The sequence below is a fragment of the Schistocerca cancellata genome, chromosome 2, assembly GCF_023864275.1.
Source record: "Schistocerca cancellata isolate TAMUIC-IGC-003103 chromosome 2, iqSchCanc2.1, whole genome shotgun sequence".
Classification (NCBI taxonomy): Eukaryota; Metazoa; Arthropoda; class Insecta; order Orthoptera; family Acrididae; genus Schistocerca; species Schistocerca cancellata.
In genome coordinates this window covers 1,051,552,584-1,051,570,444 of record NC_064627.1, presented here as the reverse complement: position 1 = coordinate 1,051,570,444, position 17,861 = coordinate 1,051,552,584, and the positions used below count along the sequence as shown (strand labels likewise).

The 17,861-nt window shown below is 40.2% G+C and overlaps 1 protein-coding gene and 1 pseudogene across 2 annotated transcripts in view; both read right to left on the bottom strand.

The window, feature by feature from the left end:
* LOC126163037 (sialin-like) overlaps window positions 1-17,861 on the bottom strand; it is an 85,933-nt gene that overhangs the window by 6,384 nt on the left and 61,688 nt on the right. For both annotated transcript variants that reach the window (XM_049919911.1, XM_049919912.1), the window contains 3 exons: window positions 9,951-10,074; window positions 9,723-9,856; window positions 2,592-2,734 (listed from right to left, as the gene is read on the bottom strand). In XM_049919911.1, coding sequence (XP_049775868.1) covers window positions 2,592-2,734; window positions 9,723-9,856; window positions 9,951-10,074 — 401 coding nt within the window. The remainder of the gene's footprint in view (window positions 1-2,591; window positions 2,735-9,722; window positions 9,857-9,950; window positions 10,075-17,861) is intronic.
* LOC126163456 (5S ribosomal RNA) lies at window positions 16,465-16,582 on the bottom strand (annotated as a pseudogene).

Here is a 17,861-nt window from a genome sequence, read left to right as displayed (position 1 = left end):
TCACAAGTATTTACACATCCTTGATTGTATATTAGGGAACATATCTAATTAATTAATTTATAACAATAACAGATGTTCCTGGTAGGAGCAATATGTAAAATAAGGGAAAGGCAATAACTTACCTATATAATTAATTAACATAATGATATATATATTATTGTGTACATTGTGATTCGACAGTCATGTTCCATAGGACAAAGTCTACATTGGTGATTCAGTAGTCTTGGCCCATAAGACAAAGTTGTAATTATTTGAGAAAGTGAAAATATGAAGAGATGAGTGCATGCTACATATGTGCTTTAATCATACAAACAAAATGTTGCATCATTGGTCAATGAAGGCATGAACAGTAAAAATGCAACCAGCACCCCTGGGCCAGTTGTTCACATGTACCTCTAACACACAGGGAGTTCAAACTGACTGTCATCCTGCAGATGCCACATCTGAACACAGTGACAGACACTACTGGACACTGACCATAATATCGCTGTTGGTATTTCTGTACAGGCTCTAGTGATATTTTCCTGCAGGTCAATTAATGTTCTTGTTATTTTGGTGTAGAATGTAGACTTGACATGCCTCCCAAAGGAAAAAGTCCAGTGGTGCCCATTCCATTGGACCCCACCTGCCAGTCCAGTAGCTAGGAGACACCCCTTCCAGAAGTTGGTTAGTGTTTCATTCGAAGTGTGGTGGTGCGCCGTCCTGCTGGAAGAAAAACCTACATCTCTGTTTGAGAGGCCGATAGGTAGTTCAGATAGGGTAGCAATGTTTCCTCAAGATGATATCTGTAGTGTGCATCACTCAGCATTCCATTAAAATATATGGAACCAATGAGGGCATCCCCATATATGCACACCACTCATTGAACCTAGGGTTAGCCTGATGTATGCCTCTTCAGCGAGATGGGGAGTGTTGTTTGCCTGATGGATGGCATTGTGTCTATTCATTCTCCTGTTTCTAATTAACCCATCGCTTTCAAGGTTAGGGAACTGATGACCTCAGATGTTAAGCACCATAGTGCTTAGAGCCATTTGAGCCTTCCAGGTTAAAAAAAAAAGTTTGATAAGAAAAAGTATAAATTCAAATTCTTAGACACTTTCGTGTCAGAATAACCTGATATATAAAGGTATAATGGTATTTGGTGGAAAATGGAGTTATAGATTGTCTGTAAACTGGTTATTACATGAAGATCCAGATATATATGTATACTCATCTTAATTTAATGTTGAAACAGTGCCTCAGCTCCTCAACCAGTTTTTCTGCAAGGGGATGATTGCCAGAGAGGCCCAGATTTCTATCATGTTTATGTGAAGACGCCTAGTTGCCGAAAATAATCCTTAACAGTGTAAGTTCCATTATTAATCATTAACAGTCAGGAAAATAAAGGTGTTAACCAGAAATTAACCTCCTTCTTTCTATCTCCTAAAAATATTTGTTCTTTCCAAAATTGATGGCTAACACACACGATACAAACTTCTGTTCACAAGATAAAGTTACATTTTACTTTAATGGATGCTATTTTTAGCATTCCAAATCAGTTCAGGCTTCTACCAGTACCAAGCACAGATACTCACCTTCTTCAATTAACTCACAACTTTTCATGCCATCAGAACAAAGGTGATACATTACAAAGAGTTTAACACTTGATGGAAATATTGATCTATGATAACATTTACGTAAATGACAATATCTTTATCATACATATATTTTGTAAAATAGAAAAGATCAGGTAAAATTTTTGAGTACTGAGAGGCTCTAATCACACATCTGTGTCACCATCTACCCCTGTTCAGAAGTCTCAAAGGAAAAGCTTCGTTTCATGTTCAAACAGAAACAGGTTTCATCACTGAAGAAAATGTAAGTTTCAATGTTCTGCTGGTGTGTGCATCTTTCTTCAAACCATCCAAAGAATTGCACCCATCTGTCAGCATCATCACCATGAAGTTATTTCACAAAGTGGATTCGACCAGGATGGTAATGGTTAGATGACAGCATTCTGGATATGGATGCCTGGCTGATGCAATGCCATGTTCCTTGTTGACATTAGGTAGTACAGCTGCTGATTGTGTAACCCTAATTGCTGTGTGTGGTCATTCAGAATGTCTTTTGTCATGTAAATGCCTGTAGACTTGAACCATTTCATCAAACAGCCAATCATTCTGTGATTAAGATAATGTTGGTTCTCCTGTTACTGCTTCCCACTGACTCATGCCTGCTGCATGGATGACAACCGTTTCAGTCTGCTCCTGACGTAAGTAAATTGCTGTATTAGTCACTACAATGTAGAACAGCACCACTACACAGTTGTAATAATTGATGTCCCTTTAATATCCTCTATCAGAGTGCATTAATCAACTGCTCACAACCAGCCACATTGTACTATGCACTGCACTAACTAATTACTTTTGGCAGTGTGGTTGTGGTGGGTCGTTCCTCTGGTGGTAGTTTTTGATGTCTCTACTAATACCAAATTTGTCCTATGAGACATTACTTTTGAATCACTCTGTATATTTTATTATATTAATATGTTTATTACATAATACATATAATTAATTAATTTGTTTTGTACATAGATTCTTGTATGTACCTACCACAGAGCTGTATAGCATAATGCACCTGCCCCCAGACACATTGTTAGACACAGTGCAACTGCTGCAGGTATCCTGAGATAAGAAGCTAGCACTAACAGTGCAGCCTGTATGATAAACGATCCACAAAGAAACAACTTTCGCAACTGTAAACACAAATTTTTATCAGTTAAGCATTCACGATACAAACAGTACACATGCAAAAAACTAGTAGTTTTATTTCCTGCCACTAAAGTATGCTGACTGTATTATAAACTAAGTACAAATTAACAAAATGAAAGAATTCACTGAACATTATTTCCATTTTTCAAAATCTAGTAAAATGTTAATGTTTTTTTCTAATATGCACAAATGTTTATGCAAATACATAAAATTTATCTGATGTGTATGTGTGTGGCACTACCTTCGTATAACAGAGTGTGCCACTTCACAGCTACACATTATGGTGTAGGTATGTATACAGAGTGTACATAAAGTCTGACAACACTTTCAATTATTTATTGCACAAGAACTAAACATTTTACAGATGTCATACATATTGCATTTTGAAGAGAAACTCTGAAAGTTTTTTTTTACAATCTTTCAATATGCGAACCATGAGTGACCCGGCAGATGTCAATACAGTAATCGACTTCTTGCCATACCTGCCCCAGCATGGCATTGTTGACTATGGAAGTCACTTCCCATATTCTCTCCCAAAGCTCTGCTATATCACATGGTAGAGGCAGTATATACACCAGATCTTTAATGTGTCCCCATGGAAAAAGTCACACGGTGTGAGATCTGGTGATCGGGGAGGCCATTTCATGAAACAGCTGTCCCCTTCTGTAGCATGGACGATCCATTGATGCAGCAGCTCAGTGTTCAGGTACCCACGAACTTCACACTGAAAAGGGGTGGAGCCCCATCCTGCTGAAAGATAAACAGAGAGTCCGATTGCATTTGAGGCATTAGCCATTGCTCCAAAATCCAAGTAGGGATATCCAGTGAGAGTGCTCTCAGTGAAGTGCTCTCACACTTGAACTTTCCATGATTGCAACCATGGCTCACTATCAGCAAATTACCAAACTAATCTGTGGCAGTATACATGAAAAAAAAGACTTTCATGGTTTCTCTTTAAAATGACATATGTATGATATCTGTAAAATGTTTGGTTCTTGTGCAATAAATAATTGAAAGTGTTCCTGGACTTTATGTATACCCTGTATATGTCTCAAAGAACTAAATTACTGCATTAGATCAAGAATTTGGTCCCATATCAAAGTGCAAAAACATCTACATTTATTTTGCCTTTCAGTGCAGTAATCCTTTGAAACTGCAGTGAAATTAGTAAATATAATCATTCATCACTGAATTGATGATATGTAGCTCAATCTCACTGTTGAAAGAAAATTAACTGACAGAAACTGGATGACAGGCTTTGAGTCTTTTGTGTATTTTTTGATACTGTCTTAGAATTCTACCCATGCCCAGAACCTGTACTCTCCTTTCCCTTGCATTCTTCTTCCCTCATACATACCTCTTCCTCACCTTCTCCTCTCCCTGTTCATCTGCCCTGTCCTCATTTTGCTCCCCTTTCTACCTCGTTTCTCTGTCTCTCCATTTTCCCTCTCCCTCCTCTCACTCATCCCTCTTTCCTTGACTCCACTGACCCACCTTCCCCCTCCACTCTCTCTCTCTCTCTCTCTCTCTCTCTCTCTCTCTCTCACACACACACACACACACACACACACACACACACACACACACTTTTCTTGTATAGCTCTCTCTCAGTCTTCTCTTCATCTCACTTCATTCTCTTTTCCTGTCTCCATAAGCTTCCCTCTCCCCTAGCACATCTCCTCCTTTACTTTACCCTACCCTCTCCAACCCTATAGTGTATGAAAGGGTCATATCCTAAAACTACATATGTCAACAATTGGTGGTTGGGCAGTATATTGATTTTTATATTACTGTGTATGTGAATGAAATCTAAGGATGCAAGAACTCAGTACCAGCACACTTCCTCCTCTTCTCGAGAAGCACCAAGATTGCTGCTGATTTCATTATGTCCATGTTACTGTCACTGTTTTCTATAAAAACTATGGAAGGGATTGCATCTTAAACCAGGGCACTAGTGAAAACTCTAGTTGACAAAAACTGTATGCAACCACCTCCTCTTCAGTTACTTTCTGAGAAATAAAATTATTCTTACCACCAGGATTTTAACTACCTGTCTACAATTCAAGGGTCACAACAATTAGGCTATGTAAAACATAGCATTAACACCTACAATTCCTTAATAGACATTCACAATATGTGGTACAGCCTTTTATTTATAGTGTTTTAGTCAAAGACTGTCTACCTGATTGTCTACCCAACTCATTGAACTCCACAACTTCTATAAAATTTTCCTAAAGGAAAATCCACACATATATATATATGTTAAATGAGTTGTTTTCAACCTGTTGGTGTATTCCCTTTTACACATATACATCATACACAGAGAAATACGTGCAATAGTGAATTACTTAAGTGTAGCACCAGAAATAATCACATTATTTTACATTACATATGCTACAGGTTTATAAAAAAAAAGTTGTCCTTAGAATATTATTGATAAAGTAACTTGATGGGATGTAGTACCTTACTTCTCCAGACTAATCAGCTGGTTTGCTTTGATTGTAAATACCATATTGACTGCTTTCACTGTCAAATATCTCTTGTTTTGACTCTCTCTTATTTGATCTTACATCTTCTGGAGCATCATTTTCTAATATAAAATTTTTTTTATTGTTTATTATCCCCCCTTTCTTTTCCATATCCTTTTCCCCTTTTCTAATTTTGTGGTACACCCTTGATTAATGTATCTTTTTTTTCTTCCATTTCCTCTTTATGTATGCTGCTTTTAAACATTTGATATACACCCTTTTCTACCCTACTGATTCTTTCTATGGAAGAGGGTCAGAAAGTAATGCACAATAATTTTTCCCCTGGTACCACAGCTGGAATGTTGAAATTTCATGATGCTATTGTTTGAAATTAGCGCTAGAGAGGGTATTTTGTTTTCATGTGCAGCTCTAGTGAGAGAAGCCTGAACTATGAAACAAATATGTGTACGCATTACTGTCATCAGCTTGTGAATAGCAGTGAAGTATAGTTTAATATTTGTGGGCTAAAAGGAATAAATTAAATGAAATTCACACGGAGAAGCATGGCATGTATGAGTACAATTGTAAGTACTGTAGCAATTTCTCCATGTACTGTGCATTCTTCCAAAAGGGCCATGTGAACCTTAGTGATTCGCCATGCTCCAGGTGGCTGGTAACAGCTGCAACCCTCACATTGAGGCAGCAACTTCGAATGAATGGTGTGTGCAATTGCAGACCTTATTGCACCAGTTCAACATTTCCTATGGTGCGATATATGATACTGTTCGTGACAAACTGAAATTTTGTAAAGTTAGTGCTCACTGGATACCTACAAACCTAACAGAGAACCAAAAGGACCAGACAATGATGACAAGCATGGATCACTTCACATGTTATGCAGCAGAAGGGCATGGCTTTATGAAAGGAACAGTCACTGGTGATGAGTCGTGGGTGTATCACTACATGCTGAAACACAGCAGGACTCTGTGGAGTGGAAACACGCTGGTTTCCCAGAAAAAAAGAGAAAAAAAACATCAAAGTGACTGAATCTGCTAGGAAAGTCCTTTTAACAGTTTTCTGGGATATGCAAGGCATGTTGTTGGTGAACTTTGCTGAAACAGGACAACTGTGAATGCTGCAGCCTGCATTAAAACTTTGGCTAAGTTGCATCATGTCCTTCATGAGAAACATCACAACATTGATAGTTACAGTGTCAAACTTCTTCATGAGAGTGCTTGCCCCCATAGTGCTACTCCTGTTCATGAGAAAATTGTCAAATTTAGGTCCAAGTTGCGCCATTGTCCACCATACAGCATCGATCATCAGACTTTTGTCTGTTTAGTCCCAAGAAGAAATTCCTGGCTGATCAATGCTTTATGACAGATGTGAAAGTGAAATCAGCAGCCTGCAAATGGCTATACTGCAACCAAACAGACTTCAGATTTCTACAAACAGTGTGTATTCAAATTGGTACCACAATGGGAAAAATGTGTTGAGAATGTTGGTGACTATGTAGAAAAGTAGGTAAAATATATAAGTTCATTTGAGATTTTTAATTTTTTTTTTTTACATATTAAACTTTTTGATAGTAAAATTATTGTGTGTTATTTTCTAAGCTTCCCTTGTATATTACTGTTTCTTGTGTCTGTACTTCTCATCCCAGTTGGATGCACTTTTGTCTCTGAAAAATCTGCTGCCATCACTACAGAGAAATGTCCTAGTTTTCTGAAGTTCTAATTGTTGGTTAGTATTTTAAATTGTTAAGTTTAATGACCAGTTTTCTATTTTATCTCTTTTATCATGACATTTAGATGTTTTATCATACTGTAGGGATGCACTAGTATGCATTTGTGTCTGCTGCTCGTCTGCCCTAGCAGACAATCATGTGGTCTGGCAGCCACAGTCAGGCAGATTCAGTGCCCTAAGAGACTGGCTGATAATGCTAACTGCATCGGAGATGCAGCATATGCATGTAGTATTTTCATCAGAGGAATGCGCTGGCATGCAGCCCCTACAGTTCCTCCAGCATCTCTGCCCACTTGCAGAGCCTGTGATTGTTCCCAAAACACTATCACTTGCAAATTGGTTCCCACATCTGCACCTCAAAATCCACGTGGTTTTAGGCACACATGACTATACAAATGAGGATGTGGCGGCCGTTGTGGTGGACAGCCTTTTTGAATCACAAACCCCACACTGTCACCACCACTACGCCGTGTCACAATGCCCTCTGCACTATTCCCCACAAGGACAGGCCACATCAACACCCAAGCACTCCAAATGCCATGAACCCTCCATGGACTTAGTGAGCTTACAGTTCACATGACGCAAAATCCTGCCCCATGCTGAGCTCGCCCCATCTGACAATGTCTATGGCTGCCAGTGCACACCCCCCTCTCCCAAACGGCTAGTGATGGCTGGGATGTTTGACATTTAGGGTGCCAGTGATCTTTACTGGAACCAAAAAAGAACTGGCAGTGATGCTGGAAACTGCCAGTCACCATGTGCATGGTCCCCAAACACCAGTAGTGGCCAGCATGAGGTGCTCCTGGCTGCTCCACTATTTCTCAGCACCTGTTTGTCCATAATTGTTGGAGTTCTTCCTCTCCAACAACCCTACCGTCTTGACACTGGCTCTAATCTCTTCATCCATCCCTGGAAACTGTTACCCTCATCAGGCTTTACCTCCACACTGTGACAGGCCTGACTACAACCACCCCCTGTCCCCACTGGCAGTACAGTGGGGTGTTGCTACCACACCTGACTCACAACATGATATCCCAGAGGCCGCTGCAAGCCATGCTGCCATCTCTACCATCACCAGCAGACCCAGTCCTGATCACACTGCACTGCTGCCCTGGGTGCATCCACTGCATCCATCAACCAACTCTCTCCTCCTTGCAGGGGGTGAGCTGTGTGATGACAGGGGGTGAGCTGTGTGATGACAGGGGGTGAGCTGTGTGATGACTCACAGCTATGCATTTGTGCCCACCACCCATCTGCCCTAACATATGACATGTGACCCAGGAAGCAGTAAGCATCCAAGGAAAAGACTTTTCTCTGCTATGCACCTGTTTGTTGCTGCACCTGGCTTTTACCTGAAAAGCATGTTGTAGGAAGTGCTCACAACTCCCAACACTTCCTGCACTGATGCTGAGCTGTCCACATGATGAGTGAAGTTATTAAATGTTTCTTACATGTTCAAGTTACTAATTTATAAGAACTTTACAGTTTGTTGTAGCAGTACAAAATAAATGCATGTCCCATGACATCAAAGGTGAGTCAGTTTTGTGTGCCTACGAAGTGAATAGCATTGCAGGCTTCCCTCGGTACTTATAGAGGCTAGTTGGCATAGGACTGACATGATATTTTGGGGCAGTAATGATTCAGCACCACCTCACTGTGGCCTTTCTGACTGGAGTATCCGCTTCACAAAGTCCTTATGATATAGCAAGTGCAGTGCGATCTGACACTTCTGTGAATGGAGTAACCAGCTGCGGTATCAAGCGTGCAGCCGTTAGAGACAAAATCCTAAAATTGAGAGATTAGTCTGCCTATGGACCACGAGTTCATTATTGTGTCATGCTATAGCTTTGGTTATTGTACTTGTTTAGTCACTACATTTGTAAATTGTATATATATTTGCATTGTTCCTTTTTGTTAGATTAGATACACTCACACTACTCATGTAAATCCAGTTGTTTGTGTCTTGCATAGTTCTTCAATTCCTATATTAAATTAGTCACATTTATTGTATCACAACAATACTGATGATGTCCTGATCTTTCTGATGGATGATGGGCGCTCGTGACATGTACTGGTAAATCAAATGGCCCTAGTTTCCTCTGTTCACAGACATTTTTGTATGAAATGATAATTAAATCAAGACCCTACGCTGTCAACAGGCATTGATATACGTCAGTGGGGACAGTTGAAAATGTGTGCCCCCAACCGGGACTTGAACTCGGGATCTCCTGCTTACATGGCAGATGCTCTGTCCATCTGAGCCAATGAGGGCACAGAGGACAGTGCGACTGCAGGGACTTATCCCTTGCGCGCTCCCTGTGAGACCAACATTCCCAACTTACTATCCACACACTACATTCTTAGTGCCCCTGCATTTCTGTAAGTTCGTGTAACAGATTGTGATATTCCAATAAAGGAACTGTTTAAAGCTGAACATTCTTTCATGACACGTATCCATGATGTACCAATCCCTTTTAGCCTGCTCGTGTAGTAATACTACTATACCTGCATGTCATATTCAGTTAGAAAAAAATCCCCCCACTATCCTCACTTTTTAATTTTTGCATATTTACTTTTCTTTCTACTTTTTTTGTTCTATTCTGGGGAGAAAAATGCAGATTTTGAAAGATTCTGCGTCTATAATTTTTGTAATAATTTATTTAGTTTCCATCACATTTTATTTCAGTATTTTTATGGTTCTTTAGATCTTAAAATAGTTTTTCAACACCTTTCGGATCTATTTGATTACTTAACTCACCAGTGTGGGAGAAAGAACTTTCTTCTTATTTAAGTAGTCATACAAGTGACCTGAGATCTGAAGGACAATACACATCACTAAGTGGGGGAGAGCAGAAAGAAACCCTGTTTTCTGGAGATCAAAATTAAGAGTATCTGCAAAATAAATAGTAGGCCACATTAACAAAGATACATGTATAATAAATCAGTGTACTTCATTCTTTATTTATCATAATTTTAGAAAACATACCACTCATAAAAGTAGGTAATTCTGTCAGAAACATGAAAAGTCCATAATTAGCTGCAAAATGTGATATGACAGTTGCAATGAATGGTGGTGATGAGAATATTTTAAGCCAAGGAGTTTTAATAGTCTGCAAAATAAAGAAACAATTTGAAATACTGTTTGAGTGAAAGTGGAAAAATACTTTTCATTTGTCAGCACATATTATTAATTTTCCTCTTTAGTCTAACTTGTTTTTGTGAATTATTGTGTACTAAAGTATAGTTAAATTTTGAACTCTGTTCTTATGTCTCTTGGTGTTTCCATAGAGTCCCTCTCCATTCTGGTAGTGCAGAGCATAAGTGGGAGAGAGACTGTGCTTACAGCTCATCATCTTTGTAGAGATGTGCTTGATTAACCATGCTGTGGCTGGGCTGGGAACCAGGCACAGATGGATCATTTCTCATAGCTGTGTTATCCTACTGGAGGTTGAATGTCTCATTGTGGTATAACTGTTACACAGTGGAAGTAACTAGACTAATGTTGTGTCACAGTTCTCTAGGTGGTGTAATCACTGCAGTACAACATCATTGTGGTTATTGTTTACGTCTGTGTGTGGGTTGTTGTATTGTCATATTTACTAGGTGGGCATCTCGAGTTGCATCTGTGATTCGATGCAGACAGTGCATTTCGTTGGCAGAGCTTGCATGGCATGCAGAGGAGCTGAAATGCAGATGGAACTAACGTAGACTTGGACCTGTGGGACAGGTTGCTTTCTATGTTCATTGACTGTTGCTGGGGAAAAGTAGTGTTCTCCCGGTCAGTGAAATTGAGCCAAGTCGCATCATCTCAGCGGCGGCCGGGTGAGGGCATGACAGCATAGCTGAATGCCATGGTGCATCAGCTTCAGTGTCTGTGGTTGTGTGAAGTTGTGATACCTTGGCATGGAGGTGAGCATGTCCTGATCAGTGAAGGTCAGCTGAATTCATGTGGGCAAGCTCTTGCTGTCGTGAGGTGAGCTGAGGTCGCGGCAAGGCAAGATGACTGCAATTATTGGCCACGTCAGTTGCATGTTGTCGACTGTACGAAATGGTAGTGGAGTGGGAGGGAACACCTGAGCACTGTTCAGTGGGTTGAGAAGCATGATCATGGAGACATTGATTGAACAAGTGTGCCGTGGTTGTGGAAAGGGGATCATTTTGTTAGCACTGCACAACTAATTGGGTAGTGTGGAACTGTCTGGCACTGCTCTATATTTTTGTCCCTTGGAGATGCTGAACGCATCACTACAGAGTACTTAACATGTCAAGTAGATATTCCTTGTCCAGGCAGGCTATTTCTTAGGTGCTGATGTAGGCAAAAACACTAAATCTGGAACGCATTTTCGGTCAGTAGCCTTGTTTGAATACGTGTTTGTAGGAGTCAAAAACAGTGTTCATGAGTTTTGTGGGTCACCAACAAAGGAACTTAGATACAAATAGGTGTAGAATATGTGATACACAACATGTATTTAGAGTAACAATGGTTTTATATAAGTGTACACAGAACATCAGAATGTGATAGAGACACAGCATGCACTAAACTGTCAGAGTCCACATAGTCGCTCTAACTGGTCAGTGATGTTGCTGTTTCTACAAATTAATTTCAGTAATTATTATGAGCATCACAAGTACCTATATTAGCTAATCAAGGAATTACTGCTGGACTTATGGTTACATATAAAAGTAAATGAATATAAAACTGTTCACAATGAACTGCCACAACTTTAAAAAATGCAATATTATAGTTGCAGTTACAATTTATTGACTTGTTAGACCTTTACGCATGAAAAACTATCAACAACTGATATTAAATGAACATGAAAAGTAGTTATAGGATGGTTGTAATTTTCTTACATACATTTTAATGGACGATATTCACATTGTATCTTACAATGTTTAATGTGACATGTAAAAATTTCAGTCATCTCTTATTTATATAATTAACTGGGAGTAATTATTTTTATTCAGTAATTCCTTCGTAGTGTAGGAGGAGTCTTGTATCAATTTACAGTTCTAAAATTAACTATTGGAAATTATTTTAATGTCGTAATTTATTTAAGGTACAGAAGCAGTTTTCATTGATGAACAAATTTAATTTACATTTGAAAACATTCCTGAAACCTTTTACACATTCTAATACTGCAAGTAAATTCACAAAGATATTTATAATGCTAGTCCTCCAAGGTATGCAGGAAATCTTTTGTGAAGTTTGGAAGGTAGGAGCTGAGGTAATGGCAGAAGTAAAGTTGTGATGGGGGGGGGGGGGGGTCATGAGTTGTGATTGGACAACTAAGTTAGTAGAGCCCTTGCCCGTGAAAGGTAAGGGTTCCAGGTTTGAATCCTGGTCTGGCAATCAGTTTTAATCTGGCAGGAAGTTTCAAATCAACTCACAATCCACTGGAGAGTGACAGTTCCTTATTGAAGTTTATAATGACTTATAAAATATTAGTTACAATCACTTGAAAGTAATGAGGATACTGTATGCTATTTGTGAATATCTTGACTTCCTCAAATAGCAAATTTTATGAGTAAGTATGTGTGGTCTTTGGTTAATATTCCACCCAACAATAAATGCATGTGAGAAAGACATGTTCAAACACCAAGACAGTTGTGGTTACTATCTTTTTTACAACGATCAACTTTTATTTGAGGTGGGAGCTCAAATATTACTCCGTAAGACATTTGTCCCTGAAGTTAACAACAATTCTTAGGGAATAGACCTAAATGGTTGTTTGTGATAACCCAATCAATAAACGTACGGAAACAATGATTCCTGTAAGATCCTTAAGATGGAAAATCAGGGATGGAATAACATTGTGAATTAGGATAGATTGCTACTCACCAAATAAAGGAGGAGCTGAACAACAGACATGTACCTGTACATTTAAAAGTAAACTACTCAATATCTACTACTGGATGTCTTTTAGCTACCATACAAAGTCCTTCATCAGATGAAAGAAACACACACGTGGTTACACTGTGGCGATCAGCAATCTCGACTGGGGTGGGTAGATATTTATACATATTTTTACCTGTCTACCTCAACTACTGTGTTGTTACCTAGGAAATGGATTCCACCCTCTCCCAATCGCCTAACCATCAAATTATCCATTTCAAGCTGCAACTCATCCTTCCACAATACCCTATAACTATTCAAGTTCTGTTAGTACATGACTCTCATCAGCCTAGTCCTGCAAGACAATATCACTCAGCCCCAAGACTCCTTGAACTACCTCTTCTCCATTGTAAAATCCTTCTGCTCCACAGTCTCAAATATCTACATCTCATCTTCCAGATTGAAGTCCTTGTCCTCCAGGAAATCAGTATGCGCAACTCCAGCTCAGAAAACTGTCTGATCTAGTTACCTCATACTCACACCTTTGACTACAACTACCCACCACCACCACTAAAAGACCCTTCATCAGATCTCCTGCACACTCCATTGTAGCCATCAAATCCTGTTTTGCAAACCTACCCAATCTGAAATACCATCAAAAAGTCACTCCCCCTTCCTGCAGGACACAGAGCCTAGACAAACACAAAACTCAGTTATGAACATGTCCTCCAAAAACCTCATTCCTACAGAGGTATCCATCCTTTGAAAAAGCCCACATTTTGCCCACTCCCAAATTCAGTCACACTGGGCCCACCAACACTACCAATCAACCTCAACCCAAAACCAAACTTGAATCAGGCCTCATTAAGTTTACTCCTTCATTTAAGCACAGTTCACCTCTACTCAACTACAACCATCCCCTGACAAATTTGCAGAATTTCCTAACATCAAATATTCACTCACCATCATTCTCAAATCCTTTAACATGGAAACCAGCCTTGCATGCACAAGGAGGACTGCAATCCGCCACCTTAAAAACTGATGTTTACATTATAATCCTACCTGACAATAAAGGCTTCAACACAGTTGTTTGAACTGCAAGACTATGTGAATGAAGGCCTCCACCAGCTGTCAGACTGCCCATCTACTAGTCCAGTCACAGTAACCTCATTCCAGAAGCACAGCATGATCTCCAGTCCCTCCTAAAATCTATTGGTCAATGCCAGAACTTCTCCTCTTCTTACACCACCACTCCTAAAATACATAAACTCAACCACAATCACTCAGGACGTACCACTGTAGCTGTATACTGCACCCCCACAGAGAAAATCACTTGTCATTGCTGACCATTATGTTCAGCTTAATACTCGTAAACCTATCCTCCTGTACAGGATACACTAACTATTTCCCCTATCAACCCTCCATTGTCCCTGTCCCATTACCACCCAGCACCTTGATCATCACTGTTTATGCCACCTACTTCTATACCAACATCCCCAACAACAATGGCCTCCCTGCTACTGAATGCTATCTATTGCAATGCCCAGTTGATTCTAAACCCACAATCTCTTTCCTGGTCATCATGAACAGATGTATCCTAACCTGTAACTACCTTTCTTTTGAGGGCACCATGAACTAACAAATTCATGGTACGGCCATGGTCAATCACACGGCACTATTCTATGACAAACTATCAATGGGGTGTCTAGAGAAACCTTCCTAACCACCAGAATTCCAGACCCATCGCCTTCAGATTCAGTGAAAACATCTATGGACCGAGAGTGAAAAAACACTATTAACACTCCGCCAGAACCTCAACTTCTTCTCTCCCATTCATTCACTACACCTGGCCCTCCTCAGCCCAACAAGCCACTTTCTTTGACGTCAACATAGATTTCAGAGCTGGCTTTATCAGTACCTCAGTCCACATTAAACCTACCAACCATTAACAATACCTCCATTTCGACAGTAGCCATCCATTCAACACCAAGAAGTACTTTGCATATGGTCTAGCCGCTCACGGCTGTTGCGTCTGCAATGACGAGTTGTGCCTCGCCAAATATCTTCTTTATATTTTTACAAAATTTGCTGCAAATAGTTTATTTCTTGTTGTTTTTATACAGGTACATAACAAGCTTGTTTTGGCATTTGTGCAATTTTCTAGTGTTCGTCATGGGTACTATAGGTCACATATTTACCATTTATAATAGAAATTTCAAATTATTATTTGACAGGTGTCAAATGACAGATCATTCCATTGATACATTATCTTTAGAAGTAAATTATATCTTCAAGATATATAATGCATTGTATAAAAAAAGTCATATAATGACCTTATGCAAGCTGATAGACCAAAATTACCCTCCCCCACTGCCCAGAAATGGCTCTCTTCCACCTTGTCTCCCTAATCACCTAACATCCCCAACATATTCCATGACTAGCAAAAAAGGAGCATCCCTCTCATGACTCAGTACCACCTACAACAGCAACTGAATAAAGTTCTCCATCACAGTTACAACTACTTCCCCTTGTGCTTTGAAATGGAGAGATACCCTTCCAACTGCTCCCAGTGTGGTAATCTGCTGCACATCCAACCTATACAGTATACTTATCTGCCCCTATTTATTCCTGCTTGCAACCTCTTATCCAATGATTCACATCTCTGTAAAACCGATAGGTGCAAAGATCTGTCCCATACATCCCCTCACTATGACTTAATCCAGTCATGGCACATGTATTTCTGCCCTGCCAGAGGCAGGGACACCTGTAAAAGCAGCCATACAGTCTACCAATTTGGCTGGAAACACTGTCTGGCATTCTATGATATTATAACTGCTAACAGGCTGTCTCTTCAAATGAATGGCCACTATCAAACACTGGTCAAGAGACGAGTGGACCAGTCAGTTGCTGAACATGCCATGTAACACAGTCAGCCTGTCTTGAATGACTATTTCACAGCTGGTGCCATATTTATTCTTCCCACTGGTGCCATATTTATTCTTCTCAACACCACCTTTCTGAATTACACAAGTGGGAACTCTCCTTGCAACATATCTTTCATTCCCATAAATCCCCTGGCCTCAACTTTCTCTAGCCCCTGTCTTCCACCTGCCTTATGCCCTTGCCTGCTTCCACTCCAGCTTCACACATGCCTTTTATCTCCCCAGCACACCTGTATAGTCCTTTCACCTTCCCTGCTTCTCTCCTGTCCCCTTCTCCCCTCCAAGTGCTGCTTCCTGATGATACACATAGCAGTCCACCATCATGTCCCTCCCAAGTCCTTCGTCACTCTCACACAAATGACTACCATATCTTCACCTACCTCTGTCATGTTACTCCTCTCCTTACCCACCCCACACCTCTTCTGCACCCCTACTACCCACACTAGATGAAATTGCTACTTACTGTAGCCAAGCATCAGGTCTGGAGATAAGAGCAGCCATGTGTATGTCAAGCAAGCAAGCACTCTGTCGTCAGGCCACAAGTGGCCCATCGGGACCATCCGACCGCCGTGTCATCCTCAATTGAGGATGCGGATAGGAGGGGCGTGTGGTCAGCACACCGCTCTCCCGGTCGTTACGATGGTTTTCTTTGACCGGAGCCGCTACTATTTGATAGAGTAGCTCCTCAATTGGCATCACGAGGCTGAGTGCACCCCGAAAAATGGCAACAGCAAATGGCGGCCCGGATGGTCACCCATCCAAGTGCCGGCCACGCCCGACAGCGATTAACTTCGGTGATCTGACGGGAACCGGTGTATCCACTGTGGCAAGGCCATTGCCATGTGTATGGCAGCTGAACATTTATCAATATGTGTGTGGTTTTCTAAGTCTAACCAAGCACTTTGCCCAATAGTTTACTCTGCCTTCACATGTATTTTGGAAAGGGCCTGTCTGCTGCTCAATGTTTCCTGTATATGATGAATAGAAACATAACATTCAGTCATGGATTTTCAATTGTTTGAAAAATAATTTTCATGTAGGCTGTCTCTTTGTGCAGGATTCTGAATAGGTACACATAACGCATCTGTAGTTGGTTGCCAGTAGTGGGTGCAATATTTTTTGCTTCTGTGCAGAAGTAGTTATTAAAAATTTACTGGCTGATGATATGGAAGTGTGACCTGTTATGTGAAAGCTATTTCTGAGTCAGGCTTCAGCTTCATTAGGATCTCTATTTTTGTTTGGGTTTAATAATATTGAAAGATACTATCACTTTATTTTAGGGGTGTTTTAAGCAGACCAGTCACCAAATAGCATAAGAACTGAGTCATCAACAAAGAGTGTGTGTGTGTGGGGGGGGGGGGGGGGGGGCGGCGTGGCCGTTGCAGTTCTAGGCACTACAGTCTGGAGCCGAGTGACCGCTACGGTCACAGGTTCGAATCCTGCCTCGGGCATGGATGTGTGTGATGTCCTTAGGTTAGTTAGGTTTAATTAGTTCTAAGTTCTTGGTGACTGATGACCTCAAAAGTTAAGTCGCATAGTGCTCAGAGTCATTTGAACCATGTGTGTGTGTGTGGGGGGGGGGGGGGGGGGGCGGGGGGCGCATGCGCACATGTGTGTACTTTCTTGTGAAAGCTAGAAAAGTTTTAATTATTTCTCTCAATTATTTGCATGTAACCTTGTTCCTGTTTCATTTACTCTCATTTGATTTTGACAGTTAAATCAGGATACACTACAGCTGATATGATACTATCAGACTGGGTGCACTACTGGCTATATTTTGCATCCATTTGTTAGCAACCTTAGACATAAGGGAGAAAAACTGCTATTTTGGGAGAAAAAAAGAAGCCCCTACCCTGACTCTTCGACTATTCAGTTGTTTTTTCTATTACTTCATACTAAGTGTTTAAGTAATTTTATTAATTTTCATTACCAGCCATCTATATACTAGAAAAGTTAAAAATGAGTAAAACATGAATATTATTGTTAATCAGAATTTACATCCCTTGGTCCATACAATTTTTAAATTATCAGAGTGGCTAATAATGTATTCTTTTACTTTGTGTTTGAATATCTGGGAATTCACAGTTTTGTACCTGATGTCTATTAGCATTCTATTAAA